The sequence below is a fragment of the Ammodytes marinus genome, assembly GCF_949987685.1.
Source record: "Ammodytes marinus genome assembly, chromosome: 16".
NCBI lineage: Eukaryota > Metazoa > Chordata > Actinopteri > Uranoscopiformes > Ammodytidae > Ammodytes > Ammodytes marinus.
Window position 1 is genome coordinate 22,921,103 of NC_137220.1, and position 23,475 is coordinate 22,944,577.

The following is a 23,475-nucleotide window of genomic DNA, read 5'->3' on the forward strand; positions in this document are numbered from 1 at the left end:
CACACACACACACACACACACACACACACACACACACACACACACACACACACACACACACACACACACACACACCTGCGGCAGACCAGACCACGAACATACAGCCTGACTCCTTTGGTGGTCTAAGATGGGCGAACTTTATCTAGGCCCTCTATACTATAGCATCATTTTTTGAACAGTAGCCTAAATTTCATGATGCTTCTGTACAGAACGAGTAGGCCTCGGCTACCTCAGACAGCTCCCTCAGCCCAGGGGACCACATTTCAGCACCTTGGACAGAGGTGGTGACACAATTTAGTTAATCTTTTTTTATTCATCAACAATGACACAATAGTCAGACACATACAAACTCAATATACAATATCAGAGAGCAAAACATATATCACATAAAGTAGGCTATACATACGAATTAAGAACGTATATATAGGCCTAGACAAAAAAAAAGTCTTATCCTAATTATATAGTACAGAAATGTAGAAAAGTAAATAAATTAAGAGGCAAATAATGGATGAAAACAAAATTTTACTGTAGAAATAAACATTTGTGATACACAGCAAATCACGCTGTAAAAGGGATACATTCTTTATAGGAAGCTATACATTATTGTAGCAGTAGCCTAAATAATTTTTTTTTAAATTATTTTTCAGGGAAAGGGACTAGAGAATTGACTTATATTCCACTTAAAAAGGAGGGAATGGGGGTTTAGACAACATAAGAATTGTTGCTTATGAATGAAAAATGGCCCCAGTAAAATCTTTGATCCATAATGTATACACCTGAGCTGTAGGGTGATGATGTAGTCTGGATCAGGTGGCCTATGTGCCATGTTGATGTCTGTAAGGTTGCTAATGCAGCCATCACCTCAGCAGGTCACACCACTGAACTCAACATGTATAAGTTCTACTCAGTAGGTGGAGTTGTGCAGAAGTTGTATAAGAAACATGTACTTAAAGTTTCAAAAGTGCTGGCTGCAATTTGTTTATTAGATAGTGTTAGAACTGATGCTTCTGTGTACAAAAACAACTTGTTTTTCAAAGTATTGCTCTCAATGTATGTACAGAAATACATACAGTACTCACAAGACAATACCTAACATACAGCTAAAAACAAGAAGAAAGATTTTGGTTAGAATGAACACAGAGCTATAATGTACATAGAAATAGATTTTTTTATTAAACTTATGAATAAATGAAATGTTTCGGGGTGATATGCTTTCAAAGACTTGGCATTTTTAATTATTCAAAAAGTAATTTGTTATTTTCATGTCAAATCAACATTTTGCTTTTCACATTAACATCTGATTATGGGCTGTGCATGAGAGTAAGTAGCCCATTTAACAATGTAATCCCTTTAGTGTGATGTTGATTCTAATATCCTGTTGATATCTGTTCATTCAATCACTAGTATCCATCCCTAACCTGCGACAGTGTCCTCTGATTCAATCCGATGATGTGATTCCAATATTATGCAACACTGGGGGTATAGCCCACTCACAATCAGGACAGCAATTACGTAAGTTTGACTTTCACACACATGGGGACCACTCTAGACTGACGCAGTGTGACCTAACAACCTATTATGATTAGATGATTTTCCAATGACATCATTCTGTCGCCTACAGGCCCATGGTTAGGATCAGTTGGCACCTGGAGGGAATGGTGCGCTTTGGAAGCAGCTGTCTCTGCAGTGCCCTGCATGCAGCAGCAGCATGGCAGCCTTTTGTTTTCATGGACTGTCTCTTTAAGAAGCCTTCCGCTGCGCAGAGGCGCTACAGCAGCTCATCACATGATTCTTCTCTTGTGACAATCCAGACAGAAAGGAAAAGCCGTTCTGAGTTCCAGCTGAGTTTCAGGGTGCTGCGATGACATATCCCTCTTGTTTTGATACCAAAGGACCAACCGTAAAGGGAGAAATGGAGTTAAGTTAACTAGTACCAGACTGACGCAGCGCATTCCCGTCTTAAAAAGTGGGATTTAGTCAATATTTGGGGTTGTTGCGCCGAGGGGGACAAAGTTGGCGCATGGAGAGGGACGAAGTTTCCTTTTTGCGCAGTGTCTTTGCTTTGTTTTCTTTGTTTTTGTCGCCACTGCGCGTCAACCAACGTCGCACGGCTTTTTGAGGAACGGGATCCGAGTAGCCCTGGACACAGGTTTGACCTTTTACTGTTGCTGAGTTATACAAGTTGAAAGGCAGCGAACGAGACAAGTTGAGAGGACGCACTACGCCTGGTGAGATGGTGGACAACAAACCTCTTCTTCAGGACACACCTCCCGCCTACAACACCGTCCCCGGGGCTTATGCATACGGCCCGCAGCAGCACAGCTATGGGGCCATCGCTCCACCAGCCGCCCCACCGCCGTACCCCTACCCCGACGGCCAAGGCAAGTAGCACACTACACGGCCCGCACGTTTAGCAGAGAGTAGACGGGAAGAGAGCTTTCACTTCCGTCTTCTTTCACAGGAAAGCATTACTTTGATTTGGTCCACTTTGCAAGTAAAATGTCTCCAGGGACAGATTCTGAGACACTGTGTCTGGGACGAACTTTCAAATATCGTGAAATACTTATTACTTTCGTTTATCCGTTTCTCCAGTGTTGCGCACGCGCAGTACGGCAGTAGCGATATGTTATTCACACTGAGCAGATTATGCACAATAGAAAATAAGCGCCTTTTAAGGTATTGCACAAAGTTTTTTTTAGGAAGGAACAGAATTTCAAATATTTCAATGTTTAAGTTTCGACACTGCAGGAAGCATAGCGCCAACATTCAGAGCACACTGTACTGTACTTACTGTAGCTCCTTCCTTGTCATCTTTTCCTACTCCGACTGAGATAGGTCGAGAGCTGGAGTGAGTAGGCCTACTACAAGGAAGTTTAGGCTGTGTCCTGAAGTGACCTCTCATTTCCTGTGGTTTCATGTAATTGCCTGTTTGCTTAACCACATGTTCTGGGGGCCTTCTCTGTAGATTCAACTTGTGGGTTGCTGTAACAGAAAGGGATCCTTTATAATAAAGCAGTGTACATAGCCTACATATAGGCCCTTGGCTGCTGAGATAGTCTCTCTCTTTAAGGTTAAATGTTTTGTGAACATTTCTGAGAAAGTGTGGTTATTATGGTATCAAAGTGTAATGTTTGTACAGGTGGTCAAAACAAAAGTCAATATGGCCCTGAGTTTGAGTGAAATGATTGACAGTCACAGAGTTTTTGTCAGCCCTCTAGATCCTCAACATATGGGAAATAGAATCCACAAGTTAACATTCTCAATACAATTGTAGCAGCTGTATTATGTGACATTTTCTTGTTCAAACTCAGGAATTGAACTAGAGGAATTTCACATGAGGTCAAACTGGACTAAATCATGACTGTTGACTTTGAACTGGCAAATAGCAACTTGCACAATCAATGCCACTTCCTGTTTTTTGTGTTGGTGGTGGTGCTCAAAGAAAGTCATCATTGTTTATATCATCATCGTTGAAACATGGTATGGTCAACTTTGTAATTATTCAAATATATACTGTATGTATGTGTGTATATGACATGTGTTCCATCTCCTTCTGTCCACCACAGGATACCCTCCTGCCCAAATGGGTCCTGCCGTGTCCCAGCAGCCCTACCCTGGGACTTACACCATCATCCAACCCTCTGTAGTGGTGGTGGGAGGCTGCCCTGCATGCAGGTGAAAAAACACACACACACACACACACACACACACACACACACACACACACACACACACACACACACACACACACACACACACACACACACACACACACACACACACACACACACACACACACTGGAGTATATATTAAGTTAGATAATGGAGGTGTTCTGGATCAAGACATTAAAGCACCAAAATCCACTCTAATGAACCCAAGATCATTTACAGACAGTGAGCAAGGTCTCTTAAAAAGCACGTGGTTATACATGAGTGTCCTAGGCTGCTCATTATGACTGTGCTGGTTTCTGAGCAAAGTGCCTTTTTTTTTCTTCATTTGAAGTTCCACATTTTTACCATCTGAGTGTGCGTTTTCCTTGTTGTCAGGTCACAGAATTTGACCCCAAGCTCAAGACTTTGTGAAAAAAATGTTCACACTGGTTATGCCGGGTTTGAGTCAACTTCTTGTCAGTCAGATGATTTCAGCCTCAAACATGTGACAGGGCTGGGCAGGCCACACAGGAGGGCCCAATGGTGAAGGCCTGGGGCAGAGGTTAGCCTACGGGACACAATTCACCACAACACCAAATATAATGTAGGCTACTCCCATCTACTGGCTGAACAATGAATCATGAAATATTCTGTACTGTGTATATCCAGTCCAGGGAATTTAGAAACCTGGTTGTGTAGCTTTTTCATCTGACATCACTGCAGCGTGATTGTTTATAGTCACAAGTTGAATGAACTCCCTGCGAGTTCAGTTGGGTTGTTGTTTTACCTTGAACTGAAATGAAGTCCAGACACATCAGGTGAACAGGGTCAAACTATATAATATAATTTACAGATATCATCATCAAACGGATGATTTTCTAGTTGATAACTTACAGAAACTCACACATTTGGCAATATCTAAGTAATTATGCATACATTTGCATAAACCAAAATCTAGATGTTGGTTAAATCTAGAATAAAAATATTTTTATTTATTTATTTTTACAAACTAAGTGTCAGGCTTATGTAGAACAGATTTAGGATTCAGCCCATTTTTTAAATAAAAAAAATATTATATACAGGTATAAAAAAAAAAGTAAAATGTATCATTAATCAGAAAATGAACAACATATGAACAAATCCTTCTGTATTAACCTTCACAGAAAAGGGCTAAGAAAAATGATTATGAAAAATTTAAAATTGACCGTTACTTGAAAAATGTTTTTGCCGGAAGTGTCTCCCCTTCAAACATGGCTATTCATACCCTCGCTTGATGACTTTCACAGTTAGCAATAACTAGAAAAGGTTGACTGAGCTGACTTACCTGTGTTTTTTTCTAAGACTACAAAGAAAAAAGGCACATACTCCGAAATAACAAACCTCGAAGAGACTGAGTTTTTTTAATTTTCCAGAGCCCTTTGTATCAACCTTGTGTTTCTAAAAAGTACCACAGACATGTTCCTTACTGACACTGGTGTGATTACAATGGACGCACACAGGACTATGTAAAACATTTAGAAGGGTTGAAAGAGGCTGGCACAGTTAGAGTCAGCATTGGCATCATGGAAAGCCACAGATCCTGGCACCAGTGTACAAACAGGTTGCACAAATACAAATTCTCCTGATATTGCATGGCCGCACGTAGTGTGGTGTGGTGCCACGGACAAGCAACGTTTTAGTAGCTGGGAATCATTTGAATGAGGTTAAACACAGTTCATCACTGCAGGGCAGAGTCTTTTGTTTACCAGTGTAATTAAAGCCTATTTATCAGGATTATTTTTGTTGTCAAGGTTGCATTGCTTTTGCTTCTTGAGGGCTCCAGCAGGTTTACTGGCCACACTAGTCCAGTCATGAGACCCGGACTCTGGATTAAGGCTGCTCTCAGTTTATTTTTTTTACTGATAACACAAAGCAAAATACCCTTTCTAGAGTTTACTCTTTGTCTAAACAGTAAAAGTCAGTGGAAGAGGAAGTCTTACAAACAGTTCACTCTAAAGATGTTTAATGATTGTCTTTCTATTTTATCTTTCTGGTCTCTAGGCAAGGAAAGGCACGTTTATTTATATAGCACAATTCAGACACACGGCCATTCAAAGTGCTTTACAAGCGGCATAAAATACATCGAGATTAGACATTAGGAATTTAATTGAAGAGATAGAAAAACAACAAAAAACATCAAGATTGGACATTAAACATTTAGACAGCGATGTAGAATGGCTGCAATGAAAATTACGTGAGTGACAATATAGTTATTTTCTATAGGCCTATGGTCATGGCAGTGAGGCCATGACACAGCACTATCGGAGAAGAAAAATAGAAAAGGGGAAATTTACAAATTTCACATAAAGAATTGTCTAATTGTACTTGCTGTCATTTTAGAATTAGGTCAGAGTTGAACTTCACCGTGTCGTCTCCATGGTTGTTTACTGTGAAATGTCACCACATGGCTCAGATAAAGAGAGACTGCAGATAAAGCCGTGTGAAACTGCTCAGACCTCGGTCACTGTCAAAGTCATAAAGACTTTTATGGGGGGCACATTCAGAGAAAGGTGTTAAGCCACCATAGCTCTCTAGTCATATCAAAGTGTTCATTATTAACAGTTGTATAGTTTATTCACTGTAATAAATGAATACATAATACATACAGTCATATGAAAAAGTTTGGGAACCCCTCTCAGCCGGCATTATAATTGACTCTGCTTTCACAAAAAAAAGATAAAAGTGATATGTCTTTAATTTACCAGGAACAGCTAAGTACTGGGATGTTTTCCAAACAAAGATTTTTTGAAAAGCAGTATTTGGTTGTATGAAATAAAATAAGATGTGAAAAACTAGCTGTGCAAAAATATGGGTACCCTTGTGGTTTTGTTGATTTTAATGCCTGTAACAGCATGTAAAACTGATTACTTTAAACACACAGTTGGTTGGATTATGTTGTTAAGCCTTGAACCTCATATAATTGTCTGTTTAATCATGAGAAAATGTATTTTAGGTGCCTAAATGCAAGTTGCACTTCTCTTTGACTCTCTGCTGAAGTGAAACAGAATGGGATCATCAAAACAGCTCCCAAAAGATCTGAAAAACAAAGATTGTTCATTGTCATGGGTTAGGGGAAGGCTACAAGAAGCTTTCCCAAAGGTTTCAATTGTCAATTTCAACTGTAGGGAACGTTGTCAGGAAATGGAAGGACACAGGCATAGTGGCAGTTAAACCCAGGCATGGCAGACCAAGAAAAAAACAGGAGCGGCATAGGTGGAGGATTGTGAGAATGGTTGCACACAACCCACAGATCACCTCCAAAGGCCTGCAAGAACATCTGGCTGCAGATTGTGTATCTGTACATCGTTCAACAATTCAGCGCAATTTGCACCAAAACATCTGCTTTTTATAAAGACCAAATAACTTAATTTTTGTCTCATCAGTCCAAAGCATTTTCTTCCAATATGAATCTGGCTTGTCTAAATGAGCTTTTGCATACTCCATGCAACTGTATCTGTGGCGTGGGCGCAGAAAGGGCTCACCCGGCCATACAGATGTTTTGGTGCAAATTGCACTGAATTGTAGAACCATGTACAGATACACAATCTGCAGCCAGATGTTCTTGTAGGTCTTTGGAAGTGATCTTTGGGTTGTGTGTCAACCATTCTCACAATCCGCCGCATATGCCGCTCTTGTACTTTTCTTGGTCTGCTAGACCTGGGTTTAACTGCAACTGTGCCTGTGTCTTTCCATTCCCTGACAACGTTCCTTACAGTAGAAATTGACAATTGAAACCTTTGGGAAAGCTTCTTGTAGTCTTCCCCTAAACCATGACAATGAATAATCTTTGTTTTTCAGATCTTTTGGGAGCTGTTTTGATGATCCCATTCTGGCTCACTTCAGCAGAGAGTCAAAGAGAAGTGCAACTTGCATTTAGGCACCTAGAATACATTTTCTCATGATTAAACAGACAATTCTATGAGGTTCAAGGCTTAACAACATAATCCAACCAACTTTGCGTTTAAAGTCATCAGTTTTACATGCTGTTACAGGCATTAAAATCAACAAAACCACAAGGGCACCCATATTTTTGCACAGCCAGTTTTTCACATTTTATTTTATTTCATACAACCAAATACTGCTTTTCAAAAAATCTTTGTTTGGAAAACATCCCAGTACTTAGCTGTTCCTGGTAAATTAAAGACATACCACTTTTATCTTTTTTTTGTGAAAGCAGAGTCAATTATAATGCCGGCTGAGAGGGGTTCCCAAACTTTTTCATATGATTCTATATATTTTATTCCCTTTTATCCTTTTTGTAAACAGTATTTATTAAGTCAAACTGCAAACAACACATTTGGCAGCATGCGCAAATCACATATAGCATATGGGATACTAACAATAATGATAACTAACAATAACAACAGCAACACCAGCATTTATGATACAAATGATAAAATAAATGAATAAATGAGATTGAATACATTTAAACATGTAATAAAAATATTAATATTCTGATACAAAACTATAACTATGAATATTTGTAAATAGACTACAGAGAGACAACAGGCCCCTGGTAAGAGACATGTACACAGGAGTATAGAGACACACAATGATGAGCTATTTTTGTGTCTACTTGTGGTCATTTTTCATCCCTTTACTGTCGTTATGAGTCTGTTTTTCAGTGGCTTTGCTTTATCTTTTGTGGTTTGTCATTATATCTTGTTGAAAAGTCAATCACTTTATATAGCGTTTTGGTCTTTCCAGTGACCCCCGGACCTGTACCCAGTATATAAGTATTTAAAAAAAATGTGGTATGTGTTTCTTAACCAGTGCTTTTTCTGTTGCGCTGTTCCGTGTGTGTGTGTTGCAGAGTTGGCGTCCTGGAGGATGACTTCACTTGCCTGGGGATCCTGTGTGCAATCTTCTTCTTCCCCCTGGGTCTGCTCTTCTGCTTCGCACTGCGTCAGAGAAGGTGTCCCAACTGTGGCGCCACCTTCGGTTAGAGGGACAAAACCACAGTTCGTTACACCACCTCGCGGCTCGCGCTTGCATATACACACGCACTATATACACACACATACGCATACACACACATACGCATACACACACACACACTCATGATCCAGCATTTTTTGTCTTTTATTTTGTATTTTGATCTTTTCTTAATATTGCACATTGCTGTCGCCAATTATGTTTATGTACAACAAATGATCAAGATATTTTGCCAAGAATTATGTTGTGAATTTTTATTAGAGGAAATGGAAATTGTTGAGGAAATATTCTATCAAGTGTAAAGTGTCCAGCTGTTGTCAGTGCCTTCACCACAAGCTGAGTGATCGAAAGAGATTTCTCCTGCAGACTTAGCTCAGTTATCAAAGGATCTGAGCAGATTAATTTTTTTTTTTAATGTTTTGGACAAGCCAGAATTAACAGAGGCACATGTAGTTTTTGTGGCCATGTTTTTTTTTTCTCCTTCTTCCTTTTCTTGTCTTTGCTGGCTCGCTACATGCATATATTTTTGTCGGGTTAACATTGCGCTTAGTAAAACATTGTACTCACCACAGCATCCATGTAGATCATCGATGTATTAGCTTTCTTTTCCACAAATGCAAACTTTTTTTTGGCCTTTTGTTTTTTTTGGGCTCAGTGTGTCAAATGGGAGGACACATACTGTACATGTTTAGAAACATAAACAAAAAAAAAACAGAGAGGACAAGAACTGTGCCCCGGGCTGAAACAATGGATATTGGCCTCAGAAAAAAAAAAAAGCCTGCGCCATTCTGTCTGTTGTTGTTGAATATATTATTCCTTGGGGCCATATTTTTGCACTGACCATTTCGTTTTGATGATTATTCTTCTGGGTTGTGCTTTTCCAGGGCCAATGCAGAACTCAGGTAAAATACAATCTGAAATGCCCTCGACTTTTTACAACCTCAATCACTGTTTGACTTTTGGACTCCTGACGTCAAAAGTGCGTACTCCTCCTTTAATGTGCAAGAGTTTCACCTTCAAGGAAGCATGCCGAGAGTAAAAAGCTGAAAAAAAAGCTCTCGCTGATGTGTATAATCTCTGTTTTTTTTTAATCTTAGTACTCCTTTGTGACAAGTCAGCCTGCCCCTCATTCTCCCCATCTAGACAATCAATGGAGAATGTCTACGTCGCTGTGTCTGCAGTATCTCTCCATGTCTACGTCTTCCATTGCAGCAAGATGTAATAGAACTGTCCATGGCAGAAGAAGAAAGAGAGATAGAACTGGGTGGGAGGTATTCAAGAAAAAATCTTCTTGCTTTAGAAAACACTACGCACGCTCTTCAGATTGAGGTTCTTACTTTTTATATATGGGTTACTGTAATTAAAAAATAATGAATGCTACAATATGTTTTGGACTTGACCTTTTTTTCAAAAATGGATGAAAATTACTTCCTGTAAATAGACATACCTTTCATATATACTAAGGAATTTAGATAACACTTTACAATAAGGGTACATTGATTTGTTAATGCTATTAATGGTTAGTTAATGCTTGGTTAGGAATGAACTACGCTAAGCATTAACTAAGCAATACGGTTTGTTCATGCTTAGTAAATGCTTATCAGGCACTAACTAAGCAGTTATCAACAGTTAGTTAATGCTTCATTAATGTTAATCAAGCATTAACTAACAGTTAATTAATATACCCTTATAAGTGTTACCGGAATTTATCATGGAAACATTTGAACTAATATCATTTGATTACTTGTGCATGATCACAGACAGCAAGTTGAAGAAATAAATGTTTTTATTTTTCATACAGCAAATTCTATTAAGGGTGTAGTGTGGACCAAAGTGTACACAGTGGCCTTAAAATGCCCATGTGTGACGATGAGCGCACAAACCATCACACTGTCAAATGTACAGATGGAGGCGATTGTCACAGCTGAAGTCCACAATCTGAAGAATGCAACAAGCATGAGATTTCTCTTCTTTACAGTAGGTATGTATGTGTCATTAAGGCAAAAGTCTCCAGCTCTACAAAAAGATAAGTTAGATGGCAAAATACTTAAATATTTAAAGCATCTGTGTGTGCAAATGTATATACAAGAGGGATAGAGATCATGTGTGCTTTTTTAAGATGCATCCTTTCATATAATGTCTCTCCTCACGGGCAGCAACATTAAACATCATCGTAGTATCCATGCTGATTAATTAGGATTTTCACGAGGACCTGGACGGTGAAATGCAGAGGTCCTCTACAGTACATTCTTTCACTGTCCTATGGCAGCACTTCTACATTTTCATTTTTTATGACTAACAAGCAACATGAACAGTATAAATACATAGCAGTATTTTCTTGGACCATTTGTATTCATCCATCTCTCCAAGTGCAGGTAAAACTGTGGTCATTTAAATATCACTACCTTAAACAGAGGGACAGAAATAAGCATATATATATACATATATATGAGCATCTTTTCTGTAAATAAAACGGTCCCAAAGTACTTCCTTTTGTCGGGTTTGCAGCATTAAGGAGATCCCAGATTCAAATGGCGCATTTCTTTTTTCTTTTTCTTTTGGTTTTGTTTGTCTCAGGTACTGGTCAAAGTCTAGTCTGGTTCAAGCCAGACCAGGGGAGGCAGTTGGACGGTAAAGGCAGGGTAGAGCTGTCCTTAATGGGGGAGATGACACAGGACGGTTGGGGTTGTGGGAATGCAGGGTGTGTGTGTGTGTGTTTGGACATGTGGAAGGATCAGATGGCCGGTCCTGAGCGGTCGTTGGTGACGGTTGGACGTAGCCTGACTGTGGAGAATGGGTTCCCTCCCCTGTGAAGAAAGCAGCAGAGGTAAGTAGTAGCAGTAAGCGCTGCATGTCAAAGTCAGATTAGAAGCAGATCACTGCGTTAGCATTCTTATGGGGACTCACGCGAGGTAAGCAGGCGAAGGTCTTGCGATGCCATTGGGCTGGGTTGCCTGTAGAGAAAACAAAGGGTCATTATCACCTTTGAGCCACAAGGCCTTACACTCACTATCAATACAACCAAGACACATTCACACTTTTGAATACCTTCACTAAACCTCTTTTCTGCGTTGTCTGGTGCATTCAAATCAGTTACATGCACAGCCTAACCCGACACACATGCACCTATGGAGGGCTGCTGAAGGATTGGACACCCTGGGTCAAAGTGTATGGGCGAGGGGAAGCGTGGGAAAAGACGGCGTGCTGTGTCATATCACGAGACGAGCATGTGGAATCTGGACCTTCTGGAAATTCAAGCCTGTTCCTTCTATCTATCAACCGCTAAAAATGTTTTCTCTTAATGAGCCAAATCGGCCACTGAAACTGAACACAGACACTATGTGTAGGACAGGTTTCACCTCTGAAGATGAGGGTTTAGTTCTTAACCAAAAAAACTAACTTTAATAGTCGTACGTATTTTTGCAGATTTAAGCCAATAGAAGCATACAGCAAGGGCATGTGACCCTCCCCTCCTAACAGCACTACTCCTGGGTATGTATAACAGAGACAACTAAACAACAAAGGTGTCTACAAAGTGTGAAATAGAAAAAGAAAATCTACCTGCTGCCAAATACAACACATATTAATACCACATCGTTTTTTATTTTCATTTTCAGCAGCTAGACATGTTTATCTCTCATTATCTTCCAGTGCACATCAAAAAAGGGACACACAGGATGTGTCTCAAATCCCTTCCTGTTTACTCTACAGTGCACCAAATCTACTGTGGAGGGTCAAACTGTCAAATTTATTTTTGTGTAATCCGTCAAGAAAATGGCGATAAATCATTAATGTTATACGTCTCGATTTCCTCCAAACTACAGTTAGGAGTGAAATAGTGTCCATTATATGGAGAGGATTGCATGTCTAGATTAGTAGTGAATGTCTAAATTAGGGAAAGCTTTTTGTAAACATAGTCTGTTTGTTGTCAGCATACGTGTTGAAGATTCTTGGCAGCCGGCCATGGCTTCAAGTTATGGACCTGCAGTACCCTAGAGATTCCACCAGAGGTCAGACGTGGATAGAGTGGCTGTGTGTGCGTCAGTCTTAACACAGTCCGCATACAGTTCATTCAACCCAGGGAGGGATGAGTTTCACATCTGTCCTCCTGTTACAGATGTTTGGATTACAAATCACGCAGCGACAAATCATGGAGCGGCAAAGGGCGCGTTTCATCTCCAAACGACTTTCACCACAGCTGCAGTTTGATTCTAATTCCATCTCTCAGTAAGGGAACACAGATTAGGGTCTGTCTGTTCGCTGAGTATCAACACCAAAAGTGTGTTTTAAAAAAAAATTCCTTTACAGCGATACTAAGCTTGGAGATCTTGCCCTTTAACTTTCCCACGCAATCAGTCTGTCTCTCTCTCTCTCTCCGCCTCCGTCCTCTAAATATCCTGTAAGTGGTTATCTTTTCCTCAACACAAAGCACAGAACCAGTGAGGGTGCATTTTTTCTCGTAGTGACAGTGCATTCCAGGGAAACCCCACCTCCCCCCAGCCCAGCCCAGGCCAGGCCAGCCCAGCCCTCCTCTATCCTCGCCCCCTCCTCCCTCCTCTCCTCGTTCCTTTCTTCTCAACCAACCAACCTGTAACATTGAAAAAAAGGGCTTTGTTGCAGTTTGATGACACCAGGAAAGAGGCATTATGTGGGAATAGCACTAGGGGGATTATAGATGTTCTGATTGTGGTTTAATGTCCACTTCTATTTCAACATATACACTCAAACATATAGTACTTTTGAAAAAATTAATCTAATTTCCTCTCATACAAACTCATTTCTGCCAGTTTATTATCTGAGAAGCACTGATAATATTTGCTTAGCCATAAATTGCTGCCAACTTACCAAAGACACATTCACACACCAACACACAACCTCAGCCACGCTATACTCATACACTGATCCAAACATAAACTAAAGCATTATAGTCAACTGTAGCAATGGAGAACGCTTTCCAATACATAGCACAGGCATGGGACGATTACCGGTTTCAATGTATACCGTTATATGAAAAAAGTCAAGGTTTCAATACCGCCATTATCTCTGTCATAGGTACAAGAACACACAGAATTGTCCTGCATCGTAACCACTTTTACTAGAAGAGAAATGTGTAGAAAGTGAGCATGTCTCCAAAAACCTTGTTGAGCTGCTCACTTAAGAGGACTGCTTTGTTTTAGAATAATTCAATATTATTTATTATGGTATAATACAAGTTTATTAATGTTCAGAATATTGTTGTTTTAAAAATAAGAAGATAACGTTCAGGCAGGAATTTTTTTTACACAGACATTTCAAAATAACACATATTGTAAGAGCTGTAATCACAAAACCGCGAGATACTGTGGTATTTTTGCTTAAGGTTATCTTACGTCAGAATATCATACCGGCCCATGCCTACACACAAGTCTATTTTTTGGTGTGTCACTACCAGTCTGTGTGCCTTCATCCAGCATGCATCTCTGCACCACTGACTGCTGGGCATTGTGGTGAAATTCCTCCCTGGGTGAACCTGATATCTCCCTTCCCTCTTTGTTGCTCACGTTTCTCTTGCGGTTGTTTATCTGTTGATTTCCACATATTGCACACTTATCTCTCCATCTTCAATGAATACCTCTTTCTCTCTCTCTCTCTCTCTCCCTCCCTCCCTCCCTCTCTCCCTCCCTCTACTTCCATGGAAGTAAATGGTCACGTGGACGGAAGTTTATCATCTAATTATTCCTAGAGACTCACACCAAACCTTGCTTTATCTCCGTTCAACACACACACACACACACACACACACACACACACACACACACACACACACACACACACACACACACACACACACACACACACACACACACACACACACACACACACACACACACACACACACACACACACACAGTGTATGCCTGCCTGTGACTGTGGACCTAATGAGTGGTAAATAATGAATACTGTGTGGAGGCACAAACAACAAAAGTGTCTCATTTTGCCAACTGACCATTGAACCTCTATCTGGGTCAAACATCAAAACATACCAGAAGAGTAACATTAGCTCTGTGTGTGTGTGTGTGTGTGTGTGTGTGTGTGTGTGTGTGTGTGTGTGTGTTTGTTTGTTTGTTCAGGCCTTCCATAATACACACATATTATTTATTTACACAAAGTAGATTAGGTTTTAGGTCTTAGGACTGGATTTGCTTTGCAAAACAAGTTCTAGTGTTATATTGACCATAACATACATTATGTCAAATAAGGTACAGTAATAAGGTATGGTTATACAGTAAACAATAGATAGATAGTGTGTGCTTCTTTAAACATTACTAATTGGACACATGCATAATATGGGCATTTGTTTACAGTAATATGTTATGCCAAATCCAACATCCCATTTAGGCTGCAAAGTGTGAATTGTTATCAGAGGTCTAATAGGCAGACTGGTTGTGATCGTGCAGACAGGTCGCAGGTGTTTTTGATCTGGCCGTGCCACAACACATTTACATCTATCCAGAACAGAGGAACTACAAAAGCTTTCGTGGAGGGAAAACCGCTGCTTTGGCTGACGCTTTGCATGCTATGCAAAATAAGGAAGACTCATAAAAGTGATGACAAAAGCCACTTTGTTATGGGAGATATGGCTGGAAAAATCATATCATATAATAATAATAATCCTGCATCCACATATATGAGAGAACATAAGCAAGTTGTTACAGTTTAGAAAATAATACAACATTCTTAGTATCAGCACTTGTCTGTATGGGATTGTGCCTCAGAAGCATTTTTCTATGAAACATCCACATGCACGTTGTAGTTTTACCTACAGCAAAGTCCACACACACACACACACACACACACACACACACACACACACACACACACACACACACACACACACACACACACACACACACACACACACACACACACACACACACACACACACACACACACACACACACACACACACACACACACACACACACACACACACACACACACACGTCACTTTTGGGGTAGGCCTATATACGTGGACATGCATTCATTTCCTGAACACTTACACTTACCCAAACCATAACCAGCAACCATTCTCAAATGTATTGTGTATCCCTATGGCACTCACTTTTAGGCTAAAAGTGAGTGCCAGGCTGCACTACAGTAGGTATCAGGTGGAACGTAGCCTCACATTGACAGTCCTGGCACAATACACTAGGGCAGTGCATGTGCCAGCACACAGAAGTAAGTCCTCATGGCAGAGGACAGCGGGTCAAATTGTTGCGTGGGCAGATTAAAATGTCTTAAAAAACAATCATTGTCAGAGGCAGGGGTTAACTGTAGGGCATTTTACTACTAGGCTTACTGGAACATGTAACACATTGTCAAAAAAAAAACTCAGTAAATGTGATATGAATACACTGGAGCCAAATGAGTGACTGACCGTGTTGTGATCAGACGAGGAGGCTGCGGAGGGCGTGGGCGAGTGCTGGTGGCTGTTGGTGGTGGATGAGGGGGGCTTGACGGCTTGGCGCTGTGGGGAGTTACCGTAGTCGGCCGGAGGGAGCACCATGGTGGCCTCGTCTGTCTCCGTGTCCTGGTGGTGCAGGTTGACCACACTTCTACTGCGGTATGGTGCAGCAGACACACTGGAGAGGACAGACATAGAGCAGATACGGTTTATGAGGGAAAAGATGGGATGAAAGGTGAAGTGGAATGAGAGTAGTGAACAAGAGGCATGGAGGAACTTAGAAGGTGGAGTCAGCCAGCAATTCTGGTAGCATGGTTGTTGTTGTTGTCGTCATAATAACTTTTGGATAAAATCAGTGAATATCTCCTCGCGATCAGCTACATGTCCGTTACTGTGTGTGTGCTGAAATCCTAGGCTCTGTAAACGTGCATGTTGTGTATTCTACGGTGGGCCCCCTTTGTTTACATATCCTATATAAACTATCTTTGACAATATTGTGAGGGAATTTTGGGTCTTTAGTTGTAATATTAATGGGAAAGATTAATAGTTCATATATGCCTATCTTGTGTGTCTGTCTCTCAGACTCTAGGCCAGCCTTGGAGCCTGTTAGGAGACACTTAGGTCAGTTGTATACGGTAGATAAAGTGTCATCTCCTTCTACTCCAGAATGTTATGGTTCACTGTGTTCAGCTCTGAACCAAAACATTGGTACGCTTGGTGCCCGAGCCGGGGAGGGGTTAGAGATAGCGCAAGGTTAATACACAGCTCTCAGCATGTGTCTGGGAGAATTGAAGTGCAAGTCACGAGAGTTGCAGTCCGGTTCTCCTTGGCCAAGTCTGTAATAAACATTGCTTCATAATTCATCCAAGTCTCCTGAAATATTCTTCCACCTGAGTTGACCTCCAACCTTAACCGAACTTCCTTCACAAATATCAATTCCCTTTGACATTACCACTAAGAGACACTGTATGTGTGTTGTTGTGTCCCCCAGCGCTGGTTACAGTTTAAACCTGCTGTTTGCCTGACTGGAAGCAGTTGGCTAACAGGCTCTCTGTGGAAGGTGCAACACATTAAGAGCATATAAATGAATCCAACAGGGATTTGTCTCTTTGAATAAGGGGCTGGAGTCCACTTCCTGAACCTCTCTCTCTCTCTCTCTAGCACACAACATCCTGTTTTCTCACATGTTGTGGAGCTTGTAAACAAAATGTAATTTCAAATTCATTTCAATTATACACATTTGAGGGATACATTTTAAGATCTTAAATCCTTAACAACAACAACAACAGCCATACATCACTGGTGACATGAATGTCCTCAGTATTTGAAACATGTCAAACAGAAAGGTTTCAGAAGAGGAGACTGAAAGCAGAATGTGACTCAAGCCTAAGAGGAATCAAAGTTTGAGGAATGGGAGAGTCCCCCATATAGGATCAGAAAGGCTATCGGGGTAACCGGAGGAAACGCTGCCAACAATACAGCTGCCTGCAACACGAAACCTGCTGGTGTGTGTGTGTGTGTGTGTGTGTGTGTGTGTGTGTGTGTGTGTGTGTGTGTGTGTGCCTTATAGGTGAACACGGAGTCTCCTTACCTGTTGTTATTCACCAGTGGCTCAGAGAGTGCACGACAGTAAGATGAAGGGAACCAGCCCCTCCTGCAAGACGCAGACAAAGAGAGAGAGAGAGGAGCAGAGTTAGGCATGATTACATGTGGGGTCCATCTCCCTGCCAGCCTCCCCATCAGCTCACATTGCTCCTAATGATTATTAAAAAGCTGCTCCGCCATCAGGGGGACTTCCTCCATCTCCTAACCAAAAGATACAGAGACAGACTGAAAGGATCACAAAACAAACAGTGAAATGGAGAAATGCCTCGTCTCTCCTATCACTATCAATACAATACACTATAGAATTGATGTGGTATAAAATAGCCGTTACAGTTCTTCTCTCTATTTTTGTAAATACTGCGTGGATGTGCTGTATGCTGTATGTAACATTAGAATTAATCACAGAAAACTTATGTTGAATGTGTGCCTCTGATCTGTAAAGAGGCATCATCAAAAGCTCCCTTTCAAATGCCCTTTCCCTTTATTTTAATGAATTGTATCTTTCCTAACAACAAAGCTTCCCTTATGTAATATATACAGCGTATAAGTATACGCGCACACACACACACACACACACACACACACACACACACACACACACACACACACACACACACACACACACACACACACACACACACACACACACACACACACACACTAGGGCTGTGTCAAAAAATTGATATGGCGATATATCGCGATACTTAGTTTCGCGATATCAGTATCGATTTTCATAATATAAAAAAAAAGGAAGAAGAATAGTAAAGGAAGTTGTGAATGAAATAGTTTTGACTTCATTTGTCTGTGCAATTATCAATATTGTGCTGTTATGTTTGACAAGGCAACTTGTTTATGTAATATCGCAATATATCGTGATATATCAAGATACACAATACACCGTGATGTATCAAGATACAAAATATATCGTGATATATCGTATCGTGACCAGTGTATCGTGATACGTATCGTATCGCAAAGTCCATGACGATACCCAGCCCTAACACACACACAATTGAATTGACATAGAACAAAAATAGGTAGCAGGCTAGTCTGTACTGTATAACAAGCCCAGATCAAGGACTGTGTGCTGTTATCAGTAAGTGGCTGGTCAGCCTCTCCCCACTGTGTGGGTGAATGTTAATATTTGCACGTGTCCTGGAGAAAAGGTGTTTGCTTCATGTGCCTGCGATAAAGAGAGCTCACTCAAACACTCATATTATTGAAATGTTTGATTTATTTAGTCAAGGTCTTTCCACTGAGAATACAGCTTGTTTCCAGCCCTGACGGCCTCTTAACAGGTTCATTCAAACAACTTGGCATCAATTAAAACCTTGCTCAAGGACAAGCGCTCAAGTCACTGGTAGACAGGAGCTGTTCCACTTTCTCTTACGTTCTTCTTCTTCGCACGGAAGCAAAACTCTCTCAAGCCTGCTATGGTGATAAGACAGGGGGTTAAATATATGTTGGCAAAGTGACCATTATTTGGCTAATCTTGCTGGGGTGTATTCTCCATTGTCGATGCATTTTTAACTCACTGTAACTCAAACACATATCTGTCTTGCTGACATTCATTCCTCCATCAATATAGTGTGTGGGTATCTGAATCAGTCTGGGTGTTGCTAGGCGCGTTGCCTGGAAACACTATCAAACTGATATAAAAGACAAAGGGAGAAACTCAGCAAGTGCAAATGCATCACAGCCAAAGCTCCTGCGGGACACAGGTTTCTCTCATCAGAGACATGATGAACATGAGGAGATACACTCTTTAAGCCTGTAGGCACTCTAGCTTTCCCGCTTGCATCAGGGAGGGAGCAGGACCAAAGTTTCCCTTTGCCGCAGCATACTTGGAAGGCAGCTCAGAAATGATTCATTTCTGCCCTTGATCAGCTTTTTTAGGATACATTTGCCAGGTTATTTCCCTTGATAGTAATAACGATCAAACCGTGTGAATGATTAAAATTCAAAACCATACTTCCGCGGGCTCCAGATCAAATCCCTGTTTAAAAAGTCAGACATCAGAGACTTGGGGAGAGACCAGGCTTGGCTGGTGCCCGTCTGTGTGTCTGGTGTGGGTGGTACTCTGCACTTCTCTCTCTCCCTCTGCCACATACATCCCAGCCTCAGGCCATACTTTACTTTGATTGACCTTTTCTGGGACTTTTCCAGCTCGTGCAGCACTGGGCGAGCATTGAGCTGTGCGTGTGCATGTGTACATAGTCAGCATTACAACTAGTCTAGGGACAATCTGTCCAGTTAGGACAGTCCAGTCCATATCAATCACCTGATTGGTCGCAGAGTGGACGAGCATGACCAGCATGTTGAAAACAATGGATGATAAGACAACTGACTAGGCACTGTAGGTGTTAATTATAATGAAGTCACACATAAGAGGCAATCTTTTCTTGTCAATGTTCTTTGAAATATAAGGTAGGTTTAGTGTCTGTGAGTGTGTGTTCACATTCATGAAGCATTCTCTTCTTTGTGTAATTCAAATCTTTAGTAAGACATATATGTTTTAAATGAATGCAACGCCTGTGGATTGACTCACTTTGCACTCTTCTCCAGTTCTCCATACATCCAGCCGTCCCTCTCGTCTGGGATGAGCAGGAGGATGACATCACCCTCATCAAAGCTGAGCAGTGTGTTGTTGTTGCCCGCCGTGTGGGGGAAGATGGTGCGCACACGAGGCCTCTTCACAATGTTGTTGAGGCCTGTGGCCACAGACACAGAGCGGCCCAGATTGTTCTCCTCCACGTTCCCGTGGTCTGGAAGGGCGCAAAGAAGGACGGTAAGAAGGTCAAGTACCAGAGAGAATACAACAAGCCTGGCTCATTTCTTTTTTTTAAGATTATTTTTTGGCATTTTCAAGCTTTATTAGACAGTACAGAGTTGAAATGGGGAGACAGAGAGAGAGAGGAGGGGATGACCTGCAGTAAAGGTCCACGGGCCGGATTTGAACCCGCGACCACTGCAACGAAGGCCGGAGCCAATATGGTACACGCTCTATCCACTACGCCACCGGAGCGCCCGGCTCATTTCTCTACTTATTGTGAAAAGATTGAAAAGCACAAGTTTAAAGCAATAGCAGTGCAGAGGGAGGAGCCACATAAAAACCTATCATCATATACCTGTGCTGTTGTTGTTGGTAATGCTGGTTACACTGGAAGTGTTGGTTTGCTGGGTGAACATGTTAGCCAGTGGACTGATCTGAGCCTTCAGAGGCGGGGCCGGCGGTGCAGACATGCTCTGCTGAAATGACATTGGAACGTTAGCAACTTCGCTAATGTACAGGTGTAAGGTCGGGACTGTGATTTATATTTCACTACTTAAGAATATCTGACAGAATCAGCCACATCCCGTAACTGGTGAGGAATAATAAATCATCATAATGCTGGCCTTTATAAAGGTATTTAAATAAACACATCATACAACACACCTTCATTATCCTTTAACTATATTAGACATTTTATCTTAAATCTGCCTAACTCTACCTGTAACTGTTTTAATTAGGCTATATTGTACTTTCCCCCATTTCATTTTAAATACAGCCATTCTAGATCACAGATAAATGTTTCAATTGTTTTGTTATTTATCAGTTGTGTGTAGTTGATGTATTTGCCTTGTATATTGTGTATGTATTGTTGTTTTTGCTTTTGCATTCGTTTGACTCGACATCATTGTAAATATATATTGTACTTTCACCCATTTCATTTTAATTATAGCCTATATTCTACATAGCTTTCTAGATGTTTCAATTCTTTTGTTCTGTATTTGATGTATGTGCCTTGTATGTATACTCTATTGTCTATGTATTGTTGTTTTTGCTTTGCTATTTGTTTGACCCCTCAATTGATCTCTCGAGCATAAATAAAAGTGAAATGAAAATGTAAAAATGAAATGTATCCCGTGCATCCTACCACGCTGTGCCGTGACGGAGAGGGAGAGGGCAGTGGTGTGATGGTGACGGGCGCGCGCAGTCCCTCGATCATGGTCAGGATGTTCTCGGGCATGTCGGTGGCATCGTTGCACTGGTCCTGCCAGCTGCTCAGCTTTGCCCCCAGTAAGTCTCTGGCCTGTCCAGCAGGCGTGGGAGTAAAAGAGATGATATTTTAAGAAAAAATATATGAGTAATCAGTAGAAACAGTGCCTACATTTTCATCACTGAGGCAACAATATTAAAAGGTTTTGTAATATATAAGCTTATGTACTTTAAAGCTGGGGTATGTGATTTCTGATTGGTCAAAGTTAACATGAGCTGACACTTTGACCAATCTGTTCTTATTGGCTGTTGGGACTGTCCATTCACTTTGGCACGACTTTGTTGGTGTAGAGCGTGTCAGGGAGGGAACCATTGGGGAGGGACCAAAGAGAACAAGTGGAGCGGTTGAGGTATTTGGATTCGAATCTCTATCCCAACTGCCATTTTTTCCCCAAAATCCTCCACCCCAGCTTTAAGTCAATATTCTACTATTGAAAATCATATATGATATATTTGGATTCAATCACTCGAAATCCTACATTAAAAAAGGTGCTACAAGGAACTTTTCAATATTTCTGAAACAGTTGTTCCTCTGATGATCATAAATTACATGTAACAGCCAATTAGACCATCAGTGGAAAGGGGGCTATTTTATTTTATTTCTTTAAAAAAAAAAAAGGTGCTACGAGGAACTTTTAAATATTTCTGAAAACAATCTAATTTTTCCCCTGGTGATCATAAACGACACAGCAAACGAGACCATCAGTGCAAATTCTTATTGCTTGCTATTCTTATATAGTTTTTCTTAATGCTATTGTCATGGATACGCTCACCCAGGAAATACATCTGGCGTTATAAAAACACCCCCGAGCACCTTTATTAAGTAAAAATTCTACAATTGAAAATCATGGATAAATTTGGATTCAGTCAGTCGAATCCAGCATGAAGTCTTTTACCCCACCACTGCCACGTGGCCAGAAAAGTGGCATTTTCCGCTTGATTGATTGTATATTGTACATAATGAGTGGCAGTGGATCTGGTACCTTGTCGTGGAAGGAAGCAAACTGATAGGAGAACAAGCAGTGTTTGTCCACTAGGAAGCAGAAGCGTCTCTTCTCCTCCAGCAGAGCCTCCTTACAGCCGTCTGCGATGAACAACTGCATGTCCATCTGACGGCTGGTCAACGTCTCCAGGCACTGACCACACACACACACACACACACACACACACACACACACACACACACACACACACACACACACACACACACACACACACACACACACACACACACACACACACACACACACACACACACACACACACACACACACACACACACACACACACACACACACACACACACACACACACACACACACACACACACAATATAATATTAGAATACAATAATTCAGTTTGAATCGATGATTGAATGAACCCATTTGAAAACCATGTGTTTGTCTTTCAAGCTACCATCTCAAACAGATGTCTTATCTTCTGGGCCACATGGTTTTCAGCCATCTAGTCCCTTTCACTGTCCATCTTTACAAACCAGGGCAAATGATAGGAAATGGTGCAGCGTTCCTTTCTGAATATCCTAATCTCTTTAGTGCAGGAGGGAAAAGGTATAATTAGACTACAGTTTACTTCATTGACGGATGAAGGTTGCATTTGAGGGGGATATGTTATCTGCACTGACAGCCTGGGATTATAAAAAGGGCAGTAGGCTACTGAAGGACTCTTATTAGAATAAATGGTGTCCGTGTGTGAAAGTGAGTGGCTTTCTGAAATCACTTTTTTTCTTCTCTTGAATGGATCA

General features: G+C 41.0%; 2 protein-coding genes across 3 annotated transcripts in view; one reads left to right on the forward strand and one right to left on the reverse strand.

Annotated features, from left to right (window-relative positions):
* Window positions 1–1,469: 1,469 nt before the first annotated feature.
* Window positions 1,470–9,987, forward strand: bri3 (brain protein I3). Its single transcript, XM_080044789.1, has 3 exons — window positions 1,470–2,381; window positions 3,567–3,675; window positions 8,504–9,987. The coding sequence occupies exons 1-3, from the start codon at window positions 2,234–2,236 to the stop codon at window positions 8,634–8,636; spliced, it is 390 nt and encodes a 129-aa protein (XP_079900915.1). The 5' UTR covers window positions 1,470–2,233; the 3' UTR covers window positions 8,637–9,987.
* A 406-nt stretch (window positions 9,988–10,393) lies between these two features.
* The window catches only part of baiap2l1b (BAR/IMD domain containing adaptor protein 2 like 1b), a 28,600-nt gene continuing 15,518 nt past the window's right edge, over window positions 10,394–23,475 (reverse strand). Inside the window, exons 7-14 of one of the 2 annotated variants that reach the window (XM_080044413.1) lie at window positions 22,697–22,849; window positions 21,592–21,747; window positions 20,803–20,920; window positions 20,223–20,439; window positions 17,661–17,723; window positions 16,043–16,247; window positions 11,533–11,579; window positions 10,394–11,432 (exon numbers count right to left, since the gene is read on the reverse strand). In XM_080044413.1, coding sequence (XP_079900539.1) covers window positions 11,360–11,432; window positions 11,533–11,579; window positions 16,043–16,247; window positions 17,661–17,723; window positions 20,223–20,439; window positions 20,803–20,920; window positions 21,592–21,747; window positions 22,697–22,849 — 1,032 coding nt within the window. In that variant the 3' untranslated portion in view covers window positions 10,394–11,359. Of the gene's footprint in view, window positions 11,433–11,532; window positions 11,580–16,042; window positions 16,248–17,660; window positions 17,724–20,222; window positions 20,440–20,802; window positions 20,924–21,591; window positions 21,748–22,696; window positions 22,850–23,475 lie in introns of both variants that reach the window. The other variant, XM_080044412.1, reaches the window with a different exon arrangement.